We start from the raw sequence: 20993 nt of genomic DNA, 5'->3' as shown, positions 1-20993 counted from the left end.
TTAGTGATATTAAATACATAAACTTATAACCAATTAGCCTCACGGATTTGTATTCAAAATTATATACAAGTTTGTTGTGCTTAATTTAAAGAAAAACTCGTTTATGATCTTCATCAAAGTTTTAGATAGATAATTTTTAATTCAGTTTTTAAGTCCGAATGATCTGATTTTAAATCTTCTATACATACATATCTTATTTTTATATATATGTTTATAATTTCTAAACATATAGTTAATATCAAATCTATAAATTTTAAATAGATAAAATTTATAGATTTCATATAAAATTAATCGTACGAAAGATTCGTATAATTTATCTTTCTAATTAATATTCTATTTATTTATCTCATTATACAAAGTCTATTGTTTTTATTTCCTAACTTTTACGTTTATATTTCGAAATTTTAGATTCGTCAAAATAAATCAACAATCTGATCAGTCATTAATTTAGTTAGAAAATTTTATTTAGTGTAAAGATAAGTTTAGCAATTAATCATGTTTTAAAAAATTTCGGAATATAACAAATAATATGTTAGATTTGGACTATTTGAAACCCAATTTATCTTCCATCGAACAAATTTGGAAGTTTCTCAATTGATTAGTAACTTGGTAGCTCTGTAAAGGTAGGGGTGTCAATGGTACCTTTTTAGCTGTTTATCCGATCCTTATCGTATTCAATGGGTAAGGTTTTTATTTCGTTAGCTTATTGGGTATGGGTATGGATAAGAATTTTTTTTTCGTTAACCAAATGGGTAAGAGTATAGGTAATGACTATTGCATACCCGTTATCCTATAGGGTAATTATAAAATCTAAGTATATATTCAATTCAATTTTCAACCCACCTAAATATATATCTGTGGTTTTGAATTTTCTTCCTTTATAAAAAACAATTTAGTTGAAATTAATTGCACATCTACTTTTATTTTTTTTATTAGAAATATAATTACATATGTGTGAAATAAATCAATTTTTGATGTTTAATTTGTAAAATATAATAAAACTAATTATTATAATAGTATTATCCGTTATTCACCCGCTACCGTTTCGTTACCCGATAATATTAACGGGTAAGGGTAGAGTAAGGTAAAGTCAATTTTTAGTGTATGTAGGGTATGGGTAAAGTCAATTTTAATGAATATGGATATGAAAATGCCTCCACCCGATCCGTACCGTACCCATTGACACCCCTATGTAAAGGCTCAAGAAAGAAAAAAAAGGCAATTGATTAGTGAGAAAGAATTTACAAATTACACCAAATTTAATACATGATTCATTTAAATAGAAAAATCCAGATATGTGGCAAATATGTCAATAAGTAGCACTAAAGGTTAAAATACAGTTCATTGCACTAACTGATTTGCATCAGCAACGAATGCTAGAATGTGCTAGGTACTTCAAATCCGATTGACGCCTAAGAATCATGCTAGCTAGGGGTGGAAAGCGTTCATAGTGGTACAGTAAACGGTAAAAAGATGTCATCCGATTATGGATTTGTTCATCTTATTAAAACCAAGTAAAAAAAGTGAATATAATGTGAGTAAAATATCCTAGTCCAACAGAGTTAATTGCAATTGAATAAAATATACAACACACAATCATTCAAGACTCAGAACAAACTCCTTTTGATTTTTCTAAATCTATTACTACTCAAATATAGAAGTAAAAATGAAATCAATAACCCGTAACTAACCATTTGATAAAAAATGACTACTCTGACCCATCAGGGAACCCGTCAAGTGCTTTTTGGTTGCCATTTAAATAGAACTCGACCACGGCTTTTGCTCTCTCAAACTTATTAGGGTGGTAATTCAAATGCACAATAACGGGCTTCAATTTTTTGAGAGAGGAATTTTTTCTCACGGTTTTAAAAAGTACCTTACTGTTCATAAAAAGATATATATCCATAGTCCTTCTAGAAGCGTGTAGACCTTCATATCCTGGATGGGAGGGGAAAAACAGCTCCTCATTGAATACAGCTTGATCCCATGATTTGGGTTCATGGGACAAACGATCAGCAACCCGATCCAGTAACTCGATCGAAGGAACCGTTGGCCTTATGTAAAAGAATCCTGAATTATACACCCAAATTCGCATGGTATGCGCATATCTAGACCAACCCATAGCCGGTTCATCAAACACATCATTGTAGCCGTATGCTGTTGCATTGCTATGGCCATCACTCATTGACTCGACATCACAATCTCTATAGATATGGTCAAATGGGTTTTGGATATAGACTATATCGACATCTGACAATAGTACACTATATCCCAATTGGAGAAATTCCCTAAGGATTCTAAATTTGAGACCTGAAACCTGGTGGTTGCCACCTGTTTTTGCAACTGAGTCTATCCCTTCATCGGGGTCCCGCCGATAAACAGGCACGTCCCTCTCTTTACAAAAGCTCTCTATGTTGTCATCCAATGCAACAACTAGGTAGTTCTTTATACCGACTCGTTTTATACTGGTGAACCAAAGTTCGAGCATGCTTTGCACATTTGAATTTGCGAGTGCAACTATGAGTTCATTATTTATTGCAACTTGTTGGAGACTTTTGGCTAATCTAGGGTTAACTGACTCGTCAGAGATAACAACTGGGTTTTTTCTGAAGCCCTTGACAGAGCCGAATGGGCCTGCTTTGTAGAGGGCCTTGGTGTTTCCTTGGCCTGCGATTTGGAGCTTCATCGACAGGTCATTAACTTGGCTGCTTAGCTCTCTGTTCTTTCCAGTTAGAATTGCAAGTTGAGATTCAAGGGTTTTGATTCTCTTGGTGGATGATGCGCATGAAGACGAAATGACCTGAAATTGAAAGTTTAAATTATTAGTTGACTTAAATATCAAGAAGGACAGAAGGGCTATATGGCCGAATACAGTACATACAACTATCAGGAACAAATACAGATCTAGTTGTTAAAAGACTTAGAGAGTTGTATTATAGATCAAATGGAAAAGAAGTTTATGAGATTAATACATAATTTAATATAATATAATATAATATAATAGATAGTTTTATGTTATTTGTTTGTGCGTTACGTTGGCAGTTCAAAGATAATTCTTTTCGATAATCTTATCTGGTTATTGTTTCCAAAAACACACTTTGTTGTCTATGATGTTGTATGTGAATAGGTTGAATCTAAACTCCAGAATTGGAAAGTGTCTTTTTTGTCTATGGAGGGAGGTTAACAATGCTTAATTCAGCATTAACTTCTGTTTCATTATACACACTGTCTCTTTACCGGATGCGAAAAAAAGGGTAATGAAATATAGACAAAACAAGAATAAATTCCTCCGGCAAGGCTCTCAAACAGACAAAAAAGAAATCTGCCATGCCCAATTGGAAGATAAATGTGCATGATGAAGCAGAATGGAGGGTTGAGGGTTTTGGACATAAAACCCATGAACATAGCATTGTTAACTAAATGGCGGATTAAATATAAGCATCCTTCATGTGACAGTTTACTAGAAATAAATTGTCCAAGCAAATTATTCTCAGCCCGCTCCAAAACACTTGATATCTGCTTTTTGGTCAGACATCAACAGTGTAAATTGGTTGGTGAAACAGACAGTAAATGGAAAGTTGATAGTGGCAAAAGTGTTAACAGATGGAGTGAATGTGATATGTTAGCCGAATATCCACAATTATTCAGACTGTGCACAGAGCAACAAATTTCAGTTGCCGAGGCAAGGCATAGATATAACTGTGAAATTCCATTTAAAAGACGAGTTCGAGCAGGTCCAATGGGCATCAGACCAAATTCGGTCCGATGACTGGTCCAAGCCGTCCGATTCGCATCAAGATTCATAAGGACATGTCGATCGGACGGCTCGGACCGAGCATTGGACCGCCCCTGATTCCTTAAAAGACACATTACACATGTCCTACAACTAGAGATCATTGAACTGTTAAAAAGACTTCAGTCTGTAGTATTATCTTATCATATAAACTACAATGGAGATGGCATGCTCATTGAGTTTTCTCTACTCACTCTTTGAAGCTTGGCTGAATTTTAGAGGTATTAGAGTCCAAGGTGTTTATTTACCACCTAAATGCCTGAATTTTGTGTGGAAATTCGACTTCCCACCATATTTATTTATTTAAGGTGGGAAGTCGAAATTCCACAAAAATTTAGGCATTTAGGTGGGTTTTCGACTTCCCACCATACTGACAAAGGACCTCTTGAGTAAAAGAGGCTGGTCTGGATCCAATGTCTATCAATTTTGTGGATCATTTGAAACCATTGACTATCTATTTATTCGATGTCCTTTAGTTGAAAAAACTTTGGCTTGCTTTTGGTGTATGTTAGGACCTGTCTTTAAATTGGCACCGAATACAGGGTTGGAGGGACCTGATTGAAAAATTACCTAAGCAAGATAGATCAGAATTCTTAATTGTATTAGCTGCTTTTTCCTGGTCTATATGGCAAGAAAGGAATAACCTATGTTTTGGTAGAACTGATACACAAAAATCTATTAGAAATATAACTTCTATAATTGTGGCATTAATTAATCATTGGACAGTATATGGACACAAAAGCAAAAGGAATGTTGTAGAAATATTTGCCCGATGATCTGAACATGATTCCTCTACTAATTGGACAGTGGGGAAGATTGATCCCTGTGACAACTGATGAACGGGCAATTTAGAAACTATGCCTAAGCTGCTCATTGTTTTACTGGAAAAATATTTTTCCAGAATATTTTGCCGTGTTGCTGTTTTGTAATAAATAAATGTTGCATGTGTTGTAGTTGTGGGATTAGAGATAGGCTTGAGTTTTGATAGGGTCGACAGCTTGTTTGGTACCAACCCTAGGTGCGGTATCGATGAGTGAGTTGCTTGGAAGATAGGCCAATGAAATTCATGAAGGCAGAACCTTTGTGTTCAATGAAGCTAATGTTTCTAAGGGTACTTTTTAGTTCTGTCAAGTGTGTCAAGATGTTAGTGTTTGTAAAGCTCTCATTTTCTTAATGAAACAACAGCTGTCTGCCTTAACAAAAAAAAAAAATATAGTTTATTGTTATAGGTCGGGTCCGGGTAGTTGGATGAAAGTAGGAGCTTACCAGAATGTTGATTGAGCTAAATTGTAATTCTGGCTTAATATTACAGCATTTTTCAACAAGAGTCTAAAGGTTGAAAAAGCAACAAATATAGTTTTTTTCTTTTCAACAAGAGTATTAAAATTGCCTGTTCTTTACTAACGCACAAAAGATCATTTGTTTTGTTTATTAAATTACCCTTTAAGTTCAAGCAATGGTTTTTCACATACATCCATTTGTATAAAGGCAAAACAAGTATGAACTTGTTATCTCAAGATATACAAACAAAAAAAAGTAGACAGAACAAAACTACAGGTAGCAACTGGCCCCACTGATAACCCGAATGGAAAACGACCCAAAATTTAGTTTTTGAGTAAGAACCAATCTCAACGAAAGGAGTAAGGACCAATAACAATCAAACAGAAAAGGAATTATTTCCCAGTAACCTAAAGTCCAAATCTGCTTGCTGCTATTGGAAAATACGAGTCAACATTATTTTTCTACAATTGGGCAATACGGCATGCTTATATAAACTAAATTGTAAATAATAGAGATCTAAAGGTACCAACTATACATATTGAAACCACTTTGGACAGGAGAAAAGAAATAAAATTCGAACACACCTGGCTTAATCGAGCGGAGTTGCTGCCAGCGAAGGATCTAGACGATAAGAATCCATCAGGGTAGAGAAAGGCGAACACACAACCGAGAAGAACTCCGATGGCAACCGCAATGGCGATTCTGGATCCACGCGAGTGCTGACCCCCGATGCGCATTAGTGGGCCCTCCCGGCGCCCCGCCATTGTCAGTCTTTTAACCAACCAAAGATCGTCGAATCAAACGAGGTGGCGACCAAGAAATAATTCAGAGGATGTAGAGAATTTTAGAGTAGAGGAGAATCGTTTATTCCATTAATTGGGTTCTGAAAATGAGATTTAGGCATTTTAGCATTTAAAAATGGTGGGGATAAGACAAAAGATCGAGGGGAGACCCTGCAGCTGAAAGAAAGGTCCAGCACGTAGTGATAATAAAACGAAAGGAATTTATATTGATTGTCTAAAAAATATATAAAAAAAGAGAGAAATTCCATATAAATCCCTCCAAAAATTAAAACTACGCACTTTATTTATTAAATTCATGATATCATATTTTTAAAATTCAAAACTCAAGAATTTATTCAATTTAATATTTTTCTATAATAACTCATTTTAAATTTATGAACTTTTCTTTTTATTCTTTATAAAAAATAAGAAAAATATATATAACATGTGTGAGAAAAATATTTAATCTTTTAATAAATAACCGTACTTATAATGTAAAGACAAGCGTTTATCTAAATGTCACTGTGCATGTGTCATGAGACTAAACATTTCACAGTGACATTTCACCTACACATACTACAAATTTATTTTATTTTTTGAGAAATGATAAAATGAAAATATTAGAAATTTAAAATAAGTTCTATAAAACACAAGAAATTGGATAAAATTGTCAATTTTGAAAATTTTGAATGATATATGATATTATGGATTAACAAAAGCACGTAATTTCTGGATATTTGAAGGATATACGTGAAATTCTAGGAGGAATAGTAATTCTTAAAGTCGAGGAGGCGCATATTAGATTTCCGGGCCGACATCATTTGGAGCATTCTCAATCTCAGCCTGCTTGATCTAAGTCCAACTATGATAATTTTATGGGCTCAAACAGAGAAATTCAAATGGTCTCGATTTCTCCTTCGTGGACTTCAAGCCCGTTTAAATAATGAACCGTTGATGTCATGATGGTGTGAACTGTGAACCCATAAATGATAGGATCCAAACCAGAACAACGTGCTTCACGCACAGCGCGCACGCTTTCTGTAATTTATTCGTGGAATGAAATTTACTGGTCACTGGTCTAAGACCGCGTGGGTCACATTGGAGATCGTACTCATCCTGTACATTGATTCACGCAACTTGGACCTAAATAAAATACATGACTTCCTAAAAAAAAAAAAAAAAAAAAAAAAAATACATGACAGATCTTTTACCTTCGAGTCCGTTGAGTCCATTGGAATTAGGGTTGACAAAGAGGGACTTAGACCTCACTCGTAATTGATTTGTTTGTGAATTAAGTGAGCGAGTTTGAATTTTAAATTTCAAGTTGAAATTGTTGTTCAAAACTAACTTGAGACTTGTCCGACTAGTTCATTACGATTCCAGCTTGACAGATTCTTTGTATATTTCTTTCATGTTATATCTTAAATTTTCATATCACATCTTATCAATTATGATTAAAACAAAATGATATCTATACGACTAATTGTTGAGCAACACTTTTAATTCAAATGCAACTAAATAAATCAACTACCATAAATTAAATTTACAGCTAAATTCATACATACCAAAAAATATCAAATTTTCAAATTCATACAAACATAGTTCACGTGATAAATTCATGCATATCAAATCAAACAAATTCATACAAAGTAAATTGCTATAACACCGACTATAACATTCATAGATCATAGTATCCCTCAGCCTGAAGTGAACAGATCAGATTAAACTATTAAACTACGTATATTCAATAGCTCATTAGTGAACCGAGCTGGCTCATGCCGAGCCAGACCTAACTCAAACTTGTGAATTGTGACTCGAGTCTATAGCGAACGAGCTCATTTTAACTAGGTCCACTAATAAACGAGTTGTTACCGATTAAGTTACGGCTAATATCAAACAGGCTATGAGCCACATACTTTTTTGCCATCTCTAATTGGAACAGGATAATTTCAGTCTGAACATTTATTCGTGACAATTTTTTTTTTTTTAATTTTTGACAATTATTTTAAATTTTGAATGTATGCCAATTATCACCAACCGTCAATTTAGCTAATTTAAAACGTTGAAAACCAAACCACTTCGTCAATGATGTGTTTTTTATGTAAGAATCTGTTTAATGCAAAATTAAACAGTAAAAAATAATAATAAAAAATATCAAAATAATTTATTAGTTTTTATTTTTTATCATTTGACTTTATACTAAATAAATTTAAATATTTAATTTCTTTAATGTTAAAGGACCACTCGCGAAGCAAATCTATTTCAAATACTCAAATACAATGTTTGCAGTCAATCCGTTAAATTTTAAAGTTCACATCATTGAAAGACCTTAATGAGCTTAAAAACATGCTAGTACTGCTTCAATAACAAAATATATTTATAAATTTCACAAAATTTATATAGCAATTCTGTAAGAAGAGATTTACAATTTTTATATTTCGATCTGAGTTTTGACATAGATTTTGAGAATCGTTAAATAGATCCGCTGACAATTATTTATTTATTTACTTCTCCTATCTATTTAGTATGTTTAGGTTTCTCTCCTCCTCTCCATTTACATAAATTACATTGACGATCCTGTTACTAGTACTTGTTTAGATAGCTGATTCAAATCGGACTATGCAGATTAAATTCGATCCCATTTACTAAAGCGTGATAGCAAAAATACCCATCAGCTGGATCCGACATTGAATATGGGATCCGAATTGAAGAAATGCTGATCTGCCATTTTCGTACAAATGGAGAGGTGATTAACCTCTATCTTTTACGAAGTCCATAGTCCATATCTCGAAAAATGCTTCAACAGTTCAACTGGCCTCACCTCGATTTCGTCATTAATAATTGAAAAAGAGCATAGCACCATACCTTTCATACCATACCTCTCCCTTCTCTCTCTCTATATCTTTTAAAACGGGGGTTTCTTGGCAATTTCTTCCTTTCTTATCCCTTGTTGAATGGGTCTACTGTTAGCAATGGCGAAGAGCATTGGGGTGTGCATTGCCACGATCTGGTTTTTACAAGAGAGGAGATACGCCACTGTCTTCGACACCACTACTGGTACTGTTCGATCAATTGTGGGTTATATTACCCTCTGTTTTTCGTCATGACTATTAAATCGTTTTTTTTTTCTTTCTTTTTAAACCCTCTAGATGATTCTCTTAGGGACTACATAAAGCACATGTAACTGGTTAGATTTATGCTTTTAAGATTTCACAATATATACCCCTTTTTTAAATTATAAAACATTCTCGTCTCCATTTTTGGTGAATCTGTTGCATTATCTGGGGCAAATTTTATTTCCAAAACTTCTGCCTTGATTAACATGGAATTATCATTAAGATGCTACTGATTAATTAATGGAGAGAGATAAACCCTTTTATGCGAATAGATCGCTGGCTCCAATTCAATTGAGAAGGGGAAGAAATGAAAAATAGAATGTCGGCTGCTAAATTTGCTTTGTTCTGTATAATACAATAAATTTTATTTTATCTCACCGTAATCTCATATATTGGGCCCCTCTGCTTTTCTCTCTCTTTTGCACTAACTTACTACGGAGGAAAGAAAGACAGAAGTGATCTTATCGACACAAAGTGTCGACTTTAGGGATAAATAAAGAACTAGCTTAACCTACTTTAGACATCAATTATAACATAACTAGATGCTTCGTTGCGGCGTTGCCGCAACTGTTTTTGGGTGCATGTTGGTGTAAACAGGAAACAATTTGTTGTGATTATTGTAGCACATATTCTCTTTGAATCGAAATCGGAATTGTGCAAAAATGTAAGTGTGAGGCTGTAAGTTATATAACAATTGAAAATAAAATTGAACGACAAAGGATACAACTTTATTGTAATAAATTTTAGTTTAATTCCAAACCAAATTATACACAGTATTGTATAAGCACATGCATACAAGCTTGAAAATATTTGCCTATAATTCATGTTAGAGCCAGAAGAAACTTATTAAGGCCTATAAATGGAAATTAGAGGGAAAAGATAAATGACAAGAATCCCTACTGGAGCTGACCAGCTGGGTACCAAAAACTAAACAATAGACCTCGTCTCATTGTAAACCAAGAGTCAGTAAATTGCCTTGCTTTGAAGCCCTTTGGAAGTGGCCCACCACTTCGGAAGACTGTTTTTAATCTGAAATCATAATATATTTTATACAAGTTAGAAGATGGTAAAAAATAAGAAATGATTTATAAGTAACACTATCGAAATGTAAGCCTGCTGGAGTTCTGTGCGTAACTCTCTCTTTAGCAGAATTATTTCTTCTTCGACATGCTTATGTTATAGGCATGTTGTACGAACTTTTTTATTCTAATACAATTGTTAGCGGACAAATGTGTCTATTAATGTAAAAAAATGATAATAATAATAGTTATCTAAGTCTTGTACCAATCAACAATACATATTTTTTTTGTTTTTTATTGATAGTAGCAATACCTAGTACACCATTTTGATTGGAGCAGTAAATTTCGATATTTTGACACTCTTAATTAAGCTCCTAATTAAGAGAGGTGCTACATACCTGTTCAACATAACCGAGTTTATTGAATTTTACGGGGGAAGCATGTGTGCCAGTGTAGAACCTCCCTTCTCTAATATCAATTAACAATGCACAAAAATAATTATGTAGCCATAAAATACTTGATCATAATAATTGGAGGGCAATATTTGATGTAGACAGCAACCATAAGTAAAAGAAATGCATAATAGTGACTAATTTTATATTTATACCTTCAGCGAAGCACCCACAAACTTCTCAGTATTATCCGTAAGTTCTGCAAGAACAATATGAATAACTAACACAATGGAAAAAATAATAAAGTAAATTGTATTCATTGAAATAAGCTGTCAATTGTCATTTTTTAGTCATTGAGATGTAATGCAAGAAAAAGGATACAAAGGAATAAAAATTGTACTTACTGGTTGATTTCATAGTATGAAAAAATAAAATCAACCTCGTTGTTGAAAATTCTATTATTTTTATACAAATTGATGCCCTTAATTATTTGGTACTAATAATAGATGGTATTGGTCGCCATAAAATGACATTGAAAGTAAAAATAGAATTTCCAGAAAACACAAATAAGAGTGGAATTCATTGCAGCAATAGTGAGGAAGGTGCAAAAAACGAAAAAGAAAGTAAGTTAAAAAGGAAGATGAAGACACAACCAACCTTCAATTGCATTTTTAATGACCATTAACTAAACCATAAATGAAGTGCAAAAAGATACAAAGGAAGGGAATTACCTATGCGTATGCCGACGAAGAGCTACAAAGTCCACCATAAATCACCTGTTGAGTGATATTGACGGAATTATTACTACCAATCTGTAGATGAAGCTTTAGGCACCTAATGGTTATTAAATGTAGTGAATACCCCAATAAAATGTGAACCATATTTTGAGTGCTGGAAGATATAAACGGAATTAATCAATATAAACTATTAGATCGAGAACGTGCTCTAATCCAATATTCTTCATAAGATTCAATTATACATGTAACAAACCATGTAAACAAACATAACCTACTAATGAATATTCTTCATAAGATTCACTTATACATGTAACAAACCATAAAAACAAACATAACCTACTAATTAATATAAATCAGCTAACTAATAGCTCAAAATTAAATTTGACAAATACTGACCTTGGGCCCCACCCAGCTGGTTAAGAGCCTGCACAAACAGCCAGCCGGTTACACTTGTGTGACCAGCACCTCCTTGTTTTCATCTTCTATTGCGGCAGCAGTGGCTCTAATAGTGAAAATGCAAGGTGAAATTAACTTTTGGTTCACCTTTCATGGCAGTTCTCGACCACTCCATCTGGTTGTGTTTCATCAACAAATAAAAATTGAGTTGCCATCCTCTGGAAAAAAATAGTAAAACAAATTGAAATCTATTAAAGCCAATTTATAGTGTTCAAATGAAAAGAGAGAAATTGCTGGATTACATTCACATACCTATGCTCTAAAGGCAACTGTCAATTGTGAAATGTTATAAAGCTCTCCCTGGAAGAAATTTCAGAAACAATAAATTATCATCATTAGCCGATACAATCTTATAGACCAATTGCACAAAATAGTATTTCCCATGTGCTTAGTATGAGTAGGCCAATTTGAATATTACGCGTTGATTATACAAACAGAATGGAAGAACATAATTAACAGATCTATTTTTGAATATTTCACATCTAGTGCGTAATTGTGCAATAGGAGTTAATAAACCAACAATAATGTATCCTCGCAATTTTGTACCTTCTAGTCGGAGGAGTGCTTTGATAAGAAGTTGAGTTTTCTTTGCCTCGACCTGATGTGATCACTTCTGCATGGTTAGGGTTGTTTTCTTGCTCACACTGCACAACCAAAATGGACCTTCTTATTGGACAAAGTCTGAGCTGACTCCGATGATTGATCTGACCCATTAATGTCCTGAGAAGCTAATTTTTGTTCAATTAGCAAATTTCCATTGAGGTCTCCTTTATCTCACCATATTCAATTGCTTGGTCTTTTTTTTACAAAGTATAATATAATTAATTTTTAGGACTCTTTTATATTACCTTAATGCTTCTATAATTTCTATATTGACATGTAACTTAGGATAAAACCTCATTTAATCTCCTTCAGAAAGAAGGTCATCTGCAAAAAGTATTAATGCCGATGAAGGTGTTTAAACTCTAATTTTGTTGCTGTCAATTAAGTGCAACCAGTTCGCTAAACTCACACAATTAAGGGATGGCTGATGCCAAAAAGTAAATGAGTTTGCAGTTTACTGGCACAGAAGAACTCAAATAGTGTTTAATTGCAATTTGGATGCTGATTATCAAATTTCAGCTTAATTGGGCGGTAAAATCAAAGAACTACATCAGATTCTGTGTTGAAGGATTAAAATCACTTGCCAGTAACTCAAGTCATATCAATAGAAGAATGGCTCCAAATGTCGTCGAAAATAATCCTAATTTTACTGATAAGTGCACTCTTACCAGAGCCTCCGATCAAAAGAAGTGTCGTTCTCTCAGGAATTTCAATCTTATCCCTAGCTGCACCATCAATAAACTGCAAGGAATTTAGGTGAAAAAAAAAATGCTCATTAGATTGAATCATAAAGCCTAATCACTAAAATTGGCCATCTATGTACAAAAGACAGTGGAACCGAACCGGAAATCTTGAAAAAATTGAATCCAAAGCATTTACTCTAAACCCTATAACAACTACAGACGTAATAATAAACACTATATCCTAAAATTGGTCGTCTCTTCAAAATCATAAATCCCAAACCTTGAAACAATGACTGACACAAACAATTACTGCAAAATCCTAAATGATAAAATTGAAACAAAATAAAAAACCCTTAACTTTAAAATCGGGTAAAATCTAAAATCAACCATTTTTCAGCTACAATAGAAGGAAAATATCTAACGGACAAACAGGGGAAAAAAAAAAAATACACCTCACCGTAAATTGTAAGAAATTTAGCAACGCTCCGATTTACAGTGGAAAGTTTTGCCCCAAGTGCCATGGCTGCCTCGTTCAATTCGCACTCCATTGTTCTTCTTTCTTTTCGAGTAATAAGGCGTATCGTTTTGTTTCGAAAGTTAAGGGTGTGGGTCGGGAAGGCGGAGGAAGACGCAGAAAAAGCGGAGACGATAAGGATGGGAATGAAATTTTAGAGATGAGAAGGATGTGAAGTTGAAGGTTTAGGCAGTGAAAGGCGGAGAAGAGGAGGAAAGAAACAGGTGTCGAGAGAGAGCGAGTGAACAGGTGGCGAGAGTGAACCATGACACCCTATTTTCATTTTGGAACTAAATTGAAGAGGCGGAGGCTGAGTAATTTGGATTTTGGAGGCGGCGAGTAACACGTGTGAAGGGGGGGGGGGGGGGGGGGGCACGCGGCCATCGTACAGGAGTGAGAAATCTGAAAACGACAGGTAGCCAAAAATAAGGAAATAGCGAAGAGATTCAGAGGGAATTTGCTTACTGACGCGAGATGACATCAGCTAAGATGATATGAGACATTTATTTCACATCAGACGGTAGAGAGTTGGTGTGTCACTGTTCATGCTACAGTACCAACCCATCCAAAATTAGTATATTGATAATACCCAAGTAACGAAGAATGGAATTCGGATCCCCTGAAGTAATTCACAGTTTGAGTTTGTATCCGAATCGTCCGATCAGAATCAGCACAAATATTAAAGGGACTCCCATAATTCTAACTTGGGGCTGAATTGGCTGGATTCTGATCAAACGGTCTAGATCCAAATTTTTTGACTTACCTTATGGGATGACCCCAAAGAATGTGAGTCCCGTATTCGGTCTAATAAATTGAGATTAATTTCTAGTTGAGTGATTGGAATTTGGTACCTATTCAGACATAAATCACAATGAAAGAACGGTCTGAATTTAATAATTGAACGTACGGAACTGGACTGATCCGAATTCAAAGAATGCTGGTTCATATCCACAATTATATAGAAGGGATACAGCTTTTCATATTCGGACGGTCCAATCTGAAATAAACGAGCCGGATCCGGTCTAAACTGAGCGGGTCGGATTAATTTTATTTAGAAGGATATATGTGTTGATGTGATGTCATATATAATTTTAGATCGAACGGTTCAATAACAGGGGAATTGAATCCTAAACATTGCTATTCTTGTTACAAGGTTCTTTCAGTAAACCGACTCGGATCATTGCAACCTTTTGTCAAATTTGTTTCTTGAAACATCATAGCTTCCATTTCGAAGCATTCTTAGTGTCTAACAACAAAATTGCCAGAAAAGATATCTTGATTTCAGAGAGTGCACAGATGTTTATGAAAATACCAAACAATACGAAAAAAAAAAACTTCTTGACCCAGCATTTAATATCAACTGTCTTTAACGATAGTCTCCGGGTAAAGACATTGACTATGCAGTTTCTGCTTCATGCAGCGCACATACATTAGAGCAAAAAATATTGTTGAATATGACTCGTGCGCTGCACGAAGCAAAAACTACTCGGTCAATATATTTACTCCAGCAATTCATTCATTCATTCGTTATTTCATTCTATTTTTCCTTCTTTGCATACTTTTAGGCTTTAGCACTATTTTTCTGATTGTGAGATGTGATTGGCAAGGGACTTTCACAAAGGCGCCTTAGAGCATCTACATCCCTGAAATTCTTGGAGTTTCTAAATAACTGTTAACTAATTTTTAGAAACTTTATCTCTGAAAGTTTATAAACCCTCACATCCCTGAAACTCAAAATTAGAGTTTCTTAATTGCCACATCAGCAAATAAATTACAAGAGAAAAGAATTTCAGCGAATTATTTGGCCACGTCGGAGTTTATAAACGATTTCTTATTAAGAAACTTTGGAGCAAAGTTGCTAAATAAGAAACTCATCTGTATCCCTGAAACTGGTTTAGAAACTGCTACATCAGATTAGAAACTCAAAGAATTTCAGGAATGTAGATGCTCTTATGTACAACTACTATTGCAAAACAAAAGAGATAGTGCTATTCAAATATCAAAATTACTCAAAATAAAAGTATGAAACATGATTTGGCAAACTAATAATTGTACAATGAAGATAGTGAGCATTTGTGGTACATTGCATGACCTTTTTTTTGCATATAAATGATCTCCTAATTGATAATACATTGTTATTTGTTTATAACAGTTTCATTCTCCTATATATGCAATAAAAAATAATTTATCAGCCTTTTTCTATTTTTTTCTGAAACATTTTGGTTGCATTAATTTACATTACTCATGAATTATTGGTACAAAAACATTTTAAAAAAAAAGAGATTCAAATTAATTCTTGCAAACATTTAATTGCCTAGTTACGTAAACGGCCAGAAAATCCAATTAATTTAGGATAATAGATAGCCAGAAAACAAGGTGACTTAATATTCACACACATTTTCACTCACAACAATAACAACATTGCTTCAGAAAAATAAACACACCAGAAGAAGAAAAAACAAACCAAAAAAAATAAAAAACTACACACATTACCACTTGTTAGGAAGCCAAATTTTGACACCTGAAACTTATCTAATAAAAATTTTAAATACAAGAGAGTGAGATGAAAAAAAAAAAACTAACAGACTAATAGCACACCGCTGTATATAACAATTCATAACTAATTAAAGATATCGATCCGCACAACTAGTCAAGCAATCTCTACACTACTGAGAGATCGATTCCTCCTATGCCCGGCCGGTGCGTCGCCAATCACACCCAATCTACGGCACTCGGCCGAAGCCCCGCCACCCTTCATGAAAAATCTCTTGAACCCGCGTACCAATCTTGTCCCAAAAAACGCCTTCCCCTCTACACCACCAGACTTGGCAGTAGATTCGCTTACAGTTCGAAAGCTCTGAGACAGTGCTGTATCCTCAGATCGTCTTAGACACCTCTTAAGTCCAGCCATCTCTCTTTCGAGACTCTCAATGCGAAAGCTCGTAGCCTCCATGGAGGCACGCAAGTGCGCAGATTGCCTGAGTAGAGCATCACGTTGTAAAATCGCACCGAGTGTTTGTGCTGGTGGTGCTGTGAGCGGTTGTTGTGGCTGTGACGGCTTAAGTTGTGGTGCGATGATAGGTTGATGGTGGTGGAAGAGCGAGTGGTGGGATTGGAGTTGGTCGAGCAGCATTGCTTGAACGATGAAACGCAAGGGGAGGCGGGGGTTTTGTACCAAGTGCATGAATAGAGGCGGCGAGAGGCTCGCACAAGTGATGGTGTAGCATAGCCTCGCCTTATCCTCCTCACTTAGTTTACCCTCGTGGTTCTATTTTCAATTTGAATTAAATGGGATGTATGTTAGAGTCTTTTTGATAGGATAAATGTCAAGAGTCTTTAATCATTTAGTTCCTAGGAGGGAAAAGAAAATAAAAAAGAAGGATGCTATTTCGTTGTAGTATTATTTGTCTATTTTTTTTGCACTTGATTTAACAACGAGTAATCAAATCAATGTAGCCCCAATACAGGGGACTCAAAATCGAGAGCTAAAAGGCTAATTAAAGACGAAAAATGGGCTGATAATGGGCTTTTTTGGCCCATGTTAGGTTCTGGCCCTTAAGAGTTTTTCAAAAAGTGGTCAAATCAATCAATTAAAAATTTATAGCCTAGATCCAATATTATTTTGTATTCTAACGGGTAAAATACTCGAAAGATATAGAAGGAAATTTGAAAAATAACAAAAATCTTATGATCACATTATTCAGCAAACAAGAAAGTAAAGTTTAGAACTCACCTCAAGGTAGTGGTCGACAATTCGGTAGAGCAAATCGTGATCATGCAACGAACGCTCGTGCATCTCCTCTGCGACAGCTTGCATATCCTCAACGGGTAATGCTGTCACATCATCGAGCCACTCATCTCCTGCTCCAACCGATCCAGCCAAAACCTCAACACACCTTACAAAAAGTGCCACAGCCGGCGTCGACACCTCGCCTCCAAATAATTTCGCACATGATCTCAGAACCTCAATTGTCCGGGCTGATTCTGTTGCCACCTCCTGGAAGAAATAATCCTCGATAAGGGTTGTCAGAAAAGGTGTGGTGCTCGAGTCGTTATTTGATATCTCGAGCCACTGCACTGCAGCTCGGACCAAGATGAGATTTGATGGAGTTAAGGATATGTCTTTATTGTAGCAGGATATTATGACAAGCAAAAACGCATCGGTTGTTAGACCCAAAGGAAGTTCGATGGTCATGTCGGATGAATCTGTTAAGCGGCGCTTCAAGTAGCCACACCAATGTATCACTGGATCCTGAATATATGATGAACAAACGATCACATTTGTACATTATCTTTTTTTTTTTTTTTTTGAAGGTCAGTTGGCAAGGAGCCTTCTGACGATGTATTAATAATGAAAAAGTTATTTACAATCTCCCCACGGGAGTCTCACAGTCTCAAGCTTTACATCAACTAGTAAAAACAATGCTCAAAAGTACAGTAAATGATCTGGCCTGATCTCGAGTGCCCATTCTTCCTGCGACTAGCCTCCTACTAGCAGTTGGCTTCCCATAGCATAAGTTCTCGAGTGCCCATTTACATTTGTACATTATCAGTTTTTTTTTTCTTTATTTTAAGCAAAACTTTAACTGTATGTATACTGAAATGAGGGTTGCTAATGTGAAAAATCACTCATCTCTCGGTTCATCTTTTATTTTTTTGCTTTAAGATTCGTGTATAATCACTCTTTAAATGTACAAAACTAACCTTTTTTTCGTGCGTCAAAATCATGAGCACTGGGAAAATTTTCATGCATATTCAAACTATAATTTTATAGGGTTGTCTCTACAAAATTGCATGACTAAACGGAAAAAAATAATTTGAAGAGTTTCAAAGCAAGCAGTCAATGTAAATGGAAGAAGGCATTTACTATGGATTTCATGGACATAAATGAGGTCCCGTTACTAGGTAGAGAGTTACCATGATAAATGGATGAAAAGGTGGAAAACATAAACAAAAATTAAACCGAAAATGGCAATAAGTTGAAAGAAGAGAAAAGGACATGGAGGGAAATTAAATGTTATACAGGAACTATAATCAATGAGAGCCAAGAAATACAACCAGAGCACTGGTGTCTGTGTCTGTGGGGAAAACAGCCTCCTGTCCTTTTTGGGACCAGATCAAAAAGCACAGCTCAAATTCCATATTAATTTTCCTTATTTTTAGTTTTCGTGTGACGAGTCATTGCCCTTTATATTCAAAATATTAAACTATAAACTACACTATTTAAAATTTGAGTAGGATTCAAATATCTTCACTTATTAAGTTTCTTATAATAAAAATTTTAAAATTTATATATCAAAATAAAACTGCTAGATGTGGTAATCTATATTATTTTCTTTACATGCACATTAAAAAAATCACTTTTCGATTTTAGTTTTATATGAATTAATAAATTGGAAAATCAATGTCCAAAATTTATCCACATTGATGTATTTTTAGAAGTTTTTGATACTAATAAAAACAAAATCAAAATATTATGATCTTTTACGTGTGCATAAAGAAAATAATACAGATAATTTATAATGGTTTATTTTTTACATTTAAGTTTGAAATTGTAAATTATTGAGTTCTAAATATAGAGGTATAATAAGACCAAAAAAAATGAAGGCATCTGAATTATCTTCTTAAAATTTATAAAACCTCAAAAAGAAATCTTGATTTAGTATACTTTTTCAACCCACAAAGTGGTAATGTTTATTATCTATAAACGATAACTATATGGACACCGTATAAATCGGGGCCATGTCGAAGTGACTCGCAACATAGGTGGCTATATTGTAAAAGCAACAGATATGAGACCTAGGAATCAAACTATAGGATTTTTAAGGCTAACAGCCTAACAGTGACCTTGGATGGATTGCTACTTGCTAGATGCCAGATCTGCCAATTCCCTGATTTTGTGTCTGAAAGTTGAATCCCGTGCTATCCCCAATGTAAATTAAACACAAAAAATAAATACAGATCGGCAAGGAAACTAGTAATTCCACCGTGTTATGCATACGGTTACAGATTTATTCATTGCATGTGCATATTGAGAAAGAGGAATGTAGGTGCACAATCAGGTTTGATTCAGTTTTGTACAAACAGCCATTTTTGGATTAAATTGTTGTGGTTACTGGCTACTGATATATACCTTACACTGGTAGCTAGTTTTAGGTACATTTGTAAATACCCTAGCAATGGTTTTGTTAAGTTTGAGGTGAATTATTGGTGGATAAATGGGTCTATAATAATTGGTAGATGAATACAAATTAATTATTTCTGATTAATGTACTCATTTATACTGGTAGTTTCAGGTAAATTTGTGAGTGCCAGCATTGGCTTTGGTAAATTCATGGTGAATTATTGGATGGTAAATCGGCCTATATTAATGGGTAAATGTAAACAGGTTAATTATCTCTGAATCAATGTACTCGTTTGAACTTTGAAAATACATCTCTTGTATTATTGATAAGTAATAATGTAGGATATTTTTCCCGGAAAGCATAATAAAAAAAAATAACAAAAATAATTCTAGACAGAGAATTATTTTACTAGTCTATAATCAATTAAACGTACCTTGTGTAAGCGAAAGCACTGATCCTGAACTCTTACGATAACATCCGGTCGACATCCTTTCTCCCGTGACCTTATCAAAATATAGATAAGAATTCTCTCAAAAAAATATAGATAAGAAAAATGCAAAACCAAAGAACTTATGAAATAAGCTAACACTGTATTCCAAAAATTCTCTCTACCTTTATTAGAAAAGAAACAAATTTGTTTTAGTTTGATCAAACAGAGCAATCTTATTTAAAAATAGATATAAAAACATTTAAAGGTAGTTCAAGTGCAATTACTGGTAAATTAAACTAACATGATGAAATAGACTTTGAACACAAAACACCTCTAAAAAATAGTAAAATAAAAAAGGAATGGTAGAGGTCTAGCAGCAGATAAGAATTGACATACCATGCTTCGACAATTCCCCGAAGAGTTGAAGGAGGTGACAAATCCGAGCGGTTGTTTGGCGATCCTACAGCAGACGAAGAAAGAGAAAGCGAATTGAAACATGCCTCTTCATCTTCTTCTTGATCTTCTTCATATATAGTATCTACCACCCCCAATTCTTGCCAAGTTCTCACCTCCATTTCTTTTTTTTTTTTACTTTTTTTTTTTAGGAAGATGCTCTTGAGCTCTGGTTTTCACCTTTCAATTCGAATTCTTTTTCTTCTCCTCTCCTCCTCAAGAGGAAGAAGCAGTGATATTGTACCTGTCAATTGGAATTAGAGTTTAAATGAGGGGGAAGCAATCAATGCATGCATGTGAAGCATTAAAGGAGAGCACCTCCAATCTCTATCTGTTACAGTAAGGTTACTCAGAGCTTTAATAATTTTTGTATATTTTGTCTTTTTGGATGGGTTGGCAATTTTAGGGCTCTTAAACGCAGAGATTTTATATGTCAATCTTTTCTTATTAGTTAATAGTCCTATTTCCCCTATTATCATTCCATTTTACTTTTGTTTTAAAGATATGGTCCCGGTTTGCTCGTTTATTTATTGGAAACATCTTACATCTATTGCCGCAGGGTAAATAAATATTCTCCTAAGACTTTAATTTGTACTTTGTGTCCATGAT

At 34.4% G+C, this 20993-nt stretch overlaps 2 protein-coding genes and 1 long non-coding RNA gene across 7 annotated transcripts; all 3 read right to left on the bottom strand.

Annotated features, from left to right (window-relative positions):
• Window positions 1-1530: 1530 nt before the first annotated feature.
• On the bottom strand, window positions 1531-6040 carry LOC144551219 (arabinosyltransferase RRA2-like). Its single transcript, XM_078299100.1, has 2 exons — window positions 5659-6040; window positions 1531-2800 (listed from the first exon to the last, which is right to left on the bottom strand). Exons 1-2 carry the CDS (start codon window positions 5836-5838, stop codon window positions 1709-1711), a joined length of 1272 nt encoding a protein of 423 aa, XP_078155226.1. The 5' UTR covers window positions 5839-6040; the 3' UTR covers window positions 1531-1708.
• A 3638-nt stretch (window positions 6041-9678) lies between these two features.
• LOC144551218 (uncharacterized) lies at window positions 9679-13668 on the bottom strand. 4 transcript variants are annotated; one of them, XR_013510781.1, is made up of 7 exons: window positions 13315-13668; window positions 12848-12920; window positions 12123-12296; window positions 11829-11876; window positions 11457-11734; window positions 11115-11391; window positions 9679-10001 (listed from the first exon to the last, which is right to left on the bottom strand). It is a non-coding gene; the product is annotated as an uncharacterized LOC144551218 (long non-coding RNA). The 4 variants fall into 4 exon arrangements; XR_013510782.1 differs by lacking the exons at window positions 12848-12920; window positions 13315-13668 and adding an exon at window positions 12425-12820; XR_013510780.1 differs by lacking the exons at window positions 12848-12920; window positions 13315-13668 and having other exon boundaries at window positions 12123-12418.
• A 2026-nt stretch (window positions 13669-15694) lies between these two features.
• On the bottom strand, window positions 15695-20760 carry LOC144551217 (Phototropic-responsive NPH3 family protein). Of its 2 annotated transcripts, none has more exons than XM_078299099.1 (4): window positions 20328-20760; window positions 19935-20004; window positions 17110-17621; window positions 15695-16644 (listed from the first exon to the last, which is right to left on the bottom strand). In XM_078299099.1, the coding sequence occupies exons 1-4, from the start codon at window positions 20427-20429 to the stop codon at window positions 16027-16029; spliced, it is 1302 nt and encodes a 433-aa protein (XP_078155225.1). In that variant the 5' UTR covers window positions 20430-20760; the 3' UTR covers window positions 15695-16026. The 2 variants fall into 2 exon arrangements, with proteins under 2 accessions (XP_078155225.1, XP_078155224.1); XM_078299098.1 differs by having other exon boundaries at window positions 17110-17628; window positions 20328-20754.
• Between the last annotated feature and the right edge of the window lie 233 nt (window positions 20761-20993).

This window comes from Carex rostrata, chromosome 3, assembly GCF_964058835.1.
Source record: "Carex rostrata chromosome 3, lpCarRost1.2, whole genome shotgun sequence".
Lineage (NCBI taxonomy): Eukaryota > Viridiplantae > Streptophyta > Magnoliopsida > Poales > Cyperaceae > Carex > Carex rostrata.
Note: the sequence above shows the minus strand (reverse complement) of the source record. Positions and strands in the feature narration are given on the sequence as shown.